General features: G+C 35.1%; 1 protein-coding gene across 1 annotated transcript; it reads right to left on the bottom strand.

Moving 5' to 3' along the window:
* Positions 1–2,782: 2,782 nt before the first annotated feature.
* Positions 2,783–6,295, bottom strand: LOC131148561 (glycosyltransferase BC10). Its single transcript, XM_058098342.1, has 2 exons — positions 4,712–6,295; positions 2,783–3,400 (listed from the first exon to the last, which is right to left on the bottom strand). The coding sequence occupies exon 1, from the start codon at positions 5,909–5,911 to the stop codon at positions 4,724–4,726; it is 1,188 nt and encodes a 395-aa protein (XP_057954325.1). The 5' UTR covers positions 5,912–6,295; the 3' UTR covers positions 2,783–3,400; positions 4,712–4,723.
* Between the last annotated feature and the right edge of the window lie 1,440 nt (positions 6,296–7,735).

Here is a 7,735-nt window from a genome sequence, read left to right on the forward strand (position 1 = left end):
CAAAAGATTTCAAAATGAGATATGTGCCTTATATAAATAATTTTGTTTAGCTTGTATCATAAGATCTTTAACAATGTACCAAAGTTCTTTATGTTTATATTTTGTTCAACATCGTAATTTTGATAGATATCTAAAAGATTAGCTGTATATTATTATTATTATTATTATTATTATTATTATTATTATTATTATTATTATTATTATTATTATTATTATTATTACATAGGAACTCCAGCCGCCAACAAGTTCTTCAGACCCCCTGGTGCGGCACCAAACCTACGGATCAACGTCCTCCCCCTAGGTCTCGCTGATCAGATCAGGTAAAGTCTAGAATGCGGACACGATTTCTGTGCATTAGTTGGATGTTCGGCCAACCCAACCCCCCAAACACATCTCCATTACCATCCACGGTCCCCGCTGGCTCATAGAAAACTCTCACCAACCACGGTCCCTGCTAGCTCACAGAGCAAACTCTGACTATTTACGGTCCCCGTTGGCTTACGGAGTAAATTCTCACTATCCACAGGTACCGCTGGCTTCGTGAGTGTATCTACTTGGAATTGAATCTCCGATGCTCTTTCTTACGTGCTGATGTCTTTCCACCGCGCCATGCTCGTAGGGGCATTAGCTGTATATTATTGGCTGTGGTATGAATGGTATATGAAAAATAACAATATTCATAACCTAAAATTTTACTAAAATGTAACAGTTTTGAGCTTTAACTCTAATGAGGTATTATTCGTTTTCATTCACTTGCATCACAGATTTGTCTCATAAAAGGCGATTCACATAGTTGGAGTCCAAACCAACTTTATAAACTCAAGATCTCCCTAGTACACATTCGATGTAGGACCGTGATAGACTTTTCCATCCGATTTGTGACGTTCTCGTCAAAGTGACTTATATCTTTATGTGGAATCAACCCACATGATAGTACTCCTAAGGTGGTTTTGATACCAAATGTAACGATCTTAGACCCAACTCTCGTGAGGTATTATCTGCTTTAATGAACTAGAGAACCTGAATTTGAAATTGTATTGGATTTGAATAAGATGTAATATAAAATTATATTAAATTTTATTCAAATTCACTCAAATTCATATTAAAACTCCAAATTCATGTTTCCAAACATATATTGAGATGCAAAATATAATGTTATGTCTTTCAAATATTTTAGGTAAAAGATATGTTACAAGTCTCATTCTTTTAACAATACTATAGTGACATCCACACCCACCTGATAAATAAATAAATAAATAATGTTCTTTTAACAATACTATAGTGACATCCACATTCACCTGATAAATTGATAAATAATTAATTAATTAATGTTCATACACTGTTTTATTAAAATATATGTTATATGTGTATTTTAAATTTCTTGAAGGGGCTCACAAGTTCATACAATTTGGTGGACCAAAGTGTAACTTAGGAAAGGGAATAGGTTTACGCCCGTGCAATCATGATGATCCCAGTCTCTTTCACCATACCATATTTGTTCCTTAAAAAATATATATTTTTATAAATATTTAAAATTTAAATTTAAAAAATAAAAAAATACCTAAAAATGGGACCGAATTTCTAGATGCTACATAAGGACCTACTTTAGAAGTTGAGTTTGCTTTTTTCTTTTTTTTTTGAATTTTTTTCTCTATTTATCTTTATTTTAAAATAATATATTAAATAATACCCTATTCAGGAAAATATTTCCTGAAATGAGTCTGACATAATTGGTTCAGTGAGATTTGTCACGTGTCACTCAATCGAATGGATGTCATTTAAAATAATTCCATATATGAATGTCATTGTCATTTAAAAAAAATGCAAACATAAATAAATTTTAATTAAATGGAAGTTGAGTTTGCTTATTTTTTTGACCTGAATCCATTAACTTAAAAAATATAATTCCAAATATAAATGTTATTATCATTTAAAAAAAATATTTTAATGTAATTAAAAATAAAGAAAAATTAAATATCAAAGATATGTAATGTTAAATTTTTGTTTTTACTTTTATATATTTTATATATTTTTCCTTTTCTTAATAACTAAATATGAAAAGGTAATTTTTAATATGTCAAATTTTCGGGTCGGTGAGAGATGAGGAAAATTAGGTGAAAAGGTGTACGGTAGGTGCGTAGTGAGAAATCAAATAAATCACCTAACAAACTGTACCTGCTAGTTGTTTTTGGCACAGCAGTCAACGATGGAACCGGACACCAAACTCCATCTGTCTTTATCGCAGCCGTCCACGTTCAGGCCTTGATGAACGGCTGGGATCACAGATCACGGGTGTGCCATGACCAATGTAAGAATGGATGTAAATTCCTCACTTCTTCCCATTTGCTTATAAAAAGAAGGATTGTATGTAATAAATCAATAAGTAAAAATTTAATTTTAGTTGTCATTAACCATTTTTTTTAATTATTTTTTAAAAAATTTGTCCATCTGGATTTTAATGGACATGAATTCTCCAGTATGCATCAGCTCCCTGTCTGACAGACAGATTGTCAGCAACTTGTCGCCTCCTCCTCCCTGAAGCTGAAAGAATCCAAGGCAACTCCAAAGAATCCAGAGGGTACTGAAAGCAGAGAATCCAAGGGGATAGAGGTAAAAGAGAAAAGGCTTCATGCGCACCTTGGGGACATTGAATCTGGCTTGTTCAAGGTTATAATAAAACCAAACGCCTATTCCTCTCATCTACTCAAAAAGAAACAAAGATGCAACAGTGGCTTACAGACAGAATCCATTAACTAATTTAATCTGCATCCCAAACAACCCCTTTATAATAATAAGACCTGTTTCCCTTTCTTTTTTCAAATGTATTGTGTTGGGTACCACAAAACCCATCAGCCACACAATTTATAGTAACAAATCACCTCACAAAAGGTGCAACAAATATTTCAAGAACAGAAAAGAAATCATGTCCTATATATTTCTCCAAGGAGATTCAGAGAGAGAGTACAGAGAAAGCAAAGGCCATATTTACCTCCGCTACTTGATTCTCTATTTGTGCCAGCTCGTTTTAACAAGAACATTGAAGATTCATCTTCCCCATTCATATGTACAGAAACAACAGCCAAAAGGGAACAAACCCAAACAACTACTGCTGCTGCTGCTAAATACTAATGCTTGCTGCTGCAGTGCTTGACCTACTCTTACACCCACTAAATTACACCTCCACAATATATAACACCCTCCTTTTTTCTTTTTTCTTTTGTTCTATATAACATTATTCAACTCTCTTCTTGATCCCTTTCGCGTCCCGAGTTGGAAGCTCTTGGGTTCTTCGGTCATGGGCATTTTATGCCTCTTTCAAAACCTTATTCCCTTTTCTTGTTCCAACATATCTCCCACATCTCCTAGCTGCCCCAAAAATTTCCATGGTCCTCTTTTTCAGCTGTCAAAATGCAGATGAGTTAAATTCGATTACAAGTTGGAGAACTCTATGAACTGAAAATACAAACAAGCATACATAACACAGACAAACGCATCTCCATAGCATACCCAAAAATATAAAAAAACAACAACAAAACCAAGCCATAAGTCTCACTGGGTGGGGTCGGTCATATGAATCATTTTCCACCAATTTATGATATCGTGAACCATTTCTTTTGACAGAATACCCAAAAATATGAATTTGGTGATTTGAAACACCATAAGTAGGTTTCAACGGTAGTTTTTGAGCATCATGATGCTATGAAAAGCTGGAAGATTAGATTACTCAGCAAATCAAAAGGCAATATCTTTAGTTTGGTTGAATCCAACTGCAAAAGAATGAATTTCCACTCTGATTTTTAAAAAATAAAAAGCCTAAGTTTCAAAAGTTATAATCAATAAGTTGGAACTCCGCCAACTTCACAATGCTTTTAAAATATTTCCCCAAGTTCCCCAAAAGCAGGGTAAAATTCAATCAACACCAACAATATCTTCCAATCCATACATCTTGTCTAGGGCACAGCATTCCTTTTAAGCAATTCTATGGGGGTATTTTCGTAATGTAAACATCAGGGAAGGCAAAAATAAATTTTGAAAAAGAAAAATAAAACAAAATATTCCAATTTGAAATTGCCAACAGTGGAAGAAAATATAAACGCAAGTGTAACCTTAGGCTTAGGTCAGGGTAAACAATGCCAAAAAGACAAAAATGCTAGGGCAGACATGCAGATAAATTGGAGTGTCATGGAAAAAATGGAAGTCTGAGCACAAGGAAAATACCAACAATGGTAAAATGCAAACAAATCTGATATTGATCTAAGCAATCGCAATTTGATAAAAAGACCCCGAAAAAGAGAGGAATGCAAGTATGAACATGCCTCTAAATAGAGATACTCCTGTAATCTGAATTCTAAACATAGAAAAATTGTCAAAATATGATCTTGATTTTACACAGCAATCTGCAATTTGGCAAGAAGACAATGCAAATAAGGACATGCCCCTTAATAGGGATACTTAAGTAATCTGAATACTGAGAGGAATTGCCAGCAATGGTAAAATGAACACAATCAGTAGAGATTATTTCAGCTAAAAATCTAGCCAGAATTAGAACCCATCCGCAACAAGCTTCCCAAAAATTTAAAAAAAAAAAAATTGTTGTTCGATTTGGAATCATTAGTCAATCCAAGATTTCCATAGCATAGCTTAAAATCGGCATAATCTGAGGCTACAGTAACACAGTAAAACAGCAGAGAAAGGTAAAAGAACTACATACCAGGAACATACTTCAATGACGGAAAATGACGGTATCTGCAATACCCACCAGCGGCTCCAAACAATCCGGCAAGAATTTGCGTGCGAACAAGTAAGAATAGGTGGAATTTGATTTCCTAAGATCATATATTAGCTGCGCCGACACTTCTGCCGGCCGATAAGTATGGGGGTGCCCATTGGTAGTGCCGGTCCAATTAACCCGAGTCAGAGTATAATGAGTGCAACCATTTGGATCCTCCATTGATAATAGAGTTGGGAAGTAGTGTTCTTCTGGGTAACACGAGTCGCTACTGTAACAAGGTAATCGAAATTTCCTCCATAGCCGGCGATCCCTAATCACAGTCAGCGCGTGCCGGCGATGGAGTACGAAGAACTGCGACCCAACTCGGAACTGCGAAAAGGGTACCTCCGGCAACATTGCATTTCTGCCTCTGGCAATGTAACGATTCCAAAGAGAGGGTTCTTTCGACAAAATCTCGATGTAACTCGGGTACCTCCCCCGCACCCGTCGAGCCAACTCGGCGTCTGTGTTGGGCAAATCCATCGGCGGCGAAGAGAAGAGCGTACGATACACAAATCTGAAGGAATGCAGAGGTATGCAGTACTGAGATACGAGAGCAAAGAACATATTGGAGGGGTCGTCGAGGATCGCCGTCGCGAGGAGCCGCCGCGCCGCCGCAATTAGAGTCGGCGACGCGCGCTGAGTCTTCTTAGCGGCGATGGATCGGTTTGTGAAGACTCCGGTGAAAGGGCTGAGCTTCGCCGAGGGATCGGCGTGCACATAGATATTGTACAGATGTTGGTTTCCCTCGAAGAAACGTTCCCACAAGGGAGCAAAATATAGGTCCGAATTGGTGAGAAAAAGAAACGCAATCTTAGGCTTTGCGGAGCCCAAATGAGCGATTGACGATGGATGCGAGGACGAGCGGGCGGAGGACGCGCGGCGGAAGAGCGCGAGGTCGTCGAGCTCGTCGGCCAGGGAGATGGGGAGCTGGCGAGGAGGGAGAATTCGAGGAGCAAAGAGAAAGAGGAGAGGAAGAGATAGCAGCAGAAGGAAAGAAATGACAAATGGGGATGAGAACACAGAGTTGTTATTGTTCATGGAAATTCTGAAAGAAGGGGACAGAAATGGAGAGAAAATTCTAGGGGTTTCAGATCTCTCCATGGAAATCGGGGGAAATTGAGATTGGATTTGCTTCATATTGTTTCTGCTGTATCTATCATAATCTTCCTGGGTTTATAGCACAAAAAATAGAACAAATTGAACCAAAAAAAAAAAAAAGAAAAAAAAAAGTTATGCCCAGTCCGATTGAATGAAAAAAGAATTGGGGGAAAACTCATCTGGGGTTCAAGGATTCTCGGAAAAGAGAAAGGGGAAATGGAGAATTAAGTCTCATTTCCCCCATTATTATCCTCAGCGATTTTCTGGGTTGCCAATCAGAAACAAACGCTGTTTCTGGTGAAAGCAGGTGAGGAGCTAGGGTTTGTTTCTCTCTCCACAACCAGTGCAGTGAGAGAGAAAGAGAGATAGAGAGGAGCGGGTGATTCGAGGAGAGAAACTGGGGGAGATAGGTGGGGCCCAAAAATGCCGTTACATTTAACGGCGTAAGAGTAGTTAATGAGAAGAGTTGGAATTTGGGGGGACGGCAACGTAACGTCAGAGATGACGGCGTCAGTGAGATTTTCAAAAAAGGGCTTTGATAGATTACAATATTAAATGCACCGACGCCTAAAAAAAAAAAAGTAAAAAAGATATAAACAGTGAGATTAATAAGAATAATGGTTGCAGTTGCTCTCTCTCCCCTTACGTTTCTAGACGTACTGTCAGCAATCTATCTTTGTACTTCAATTTTGCTGTTAATTTTAAATACAAAATATTAGCTGTACGGATAAAAACTTAATTACATTTTTATTTTTAAATTCCACATATTTATTTTTTCAAAAATTAAAACAAAAACAATTTATAAAATTCTATAGGCTTTCTTATAAAACAAATTATTAAAAAAAGTATTTTTTTATTTTTAAAAAAAGATTTAGAATGTATAAAATAAAATATAATTTTTTAATACCTCTGTTCGGTTATGATTAGTATAAATATATATAATGTAACCTTACTTCCTATATAATAAAAACCAGTTGTTGTTCGCTTTTATAAATATAGGCATATTGTTTAACCACATTAAATTCAAGTTTATTTGTTACTTTATCTATCTATTTGTTTTTTGTAGTACCTATCACAATTATCGCACGTTTCACAACAAATTTTAAATTTTAAATTTTGTGTATTTAAAATAAAATGCAAGATAATGACAAATCAAACTATAAATATAAGTTATATGTGGTCCAAATTCACATTTTAAAAAATAATTTTTTCTACATATTCTGATAAATACAAAATATTAGCTGTCTAGATAAAACATATTAATTGCATTTTCTATTTTAATTTTTTAATTTAATATAATTATTCTTGAAAAATAAAAAGGATTAATAAAAAATTTTAGCCATTCTTACAATTTAACTTATAAAAATTTTTGTTTTACAATATATTTGTGATGTGTAAAAGAAAATGGATAAGGAGTTACACATCTAGAGTTCTCTATATTTTAATATTGTTTTATATCATTTTTTAACTCCTAATATTTTTTAAATCTCTTATTATTTATGATTGATATTTAAATATTACATTTCCAAAACCTGAATAAATAGGTAAGTCAACAAAATTTTTTTAATAGTTTTACAAAGCGCACTAAGAGTACCCTCTTCGTGGTGATGTGGGGCCGGATCCACGGGGCGTGGGACTAGTCACGACCGGTGCGTGCGGATCGTAAAACTGACGTGTGTTGACGGTTGTGGACATCTGGCAATATTCAAAAAAAAAAAAAAAAATGTCTTTTAAACCATTTAATTTTAATTTTTAACACCAATTTGTTTATGAAAAAATATTTTATTTTATTTTTATAATTTTTTAAATAATTATAAACATTACTTTATTATTTAATTTTCTAAATTTGTATAAGGAAAATAG

This window comes from Malania oleifera, chromosome 2 (genome assembly GCF_029873635.1).
Source record: "Malania oleifera isolate guangnan ecotype guangnan chromosome 2, ASM2987363v1, whole genome shotgun sequence".
Classification (NCBI taxonomy): domain Eukaryota; kingdom Viridiplantae; phylum Streptophyta; class Magnoliopsida; order Santalales; family Ximeniaceae; genus Malania; species Malania oleifera.

Bases quoted from the DNA above. Each gene is read 5' to 3' on its own strand.
- LOC131148561 (XM_058098342.1), bottom strand. From the start codon at position 5,911: ATGAAGCAAATCCAATCTCAATTTCCCCCGATTTCCATGGAGAGATCT.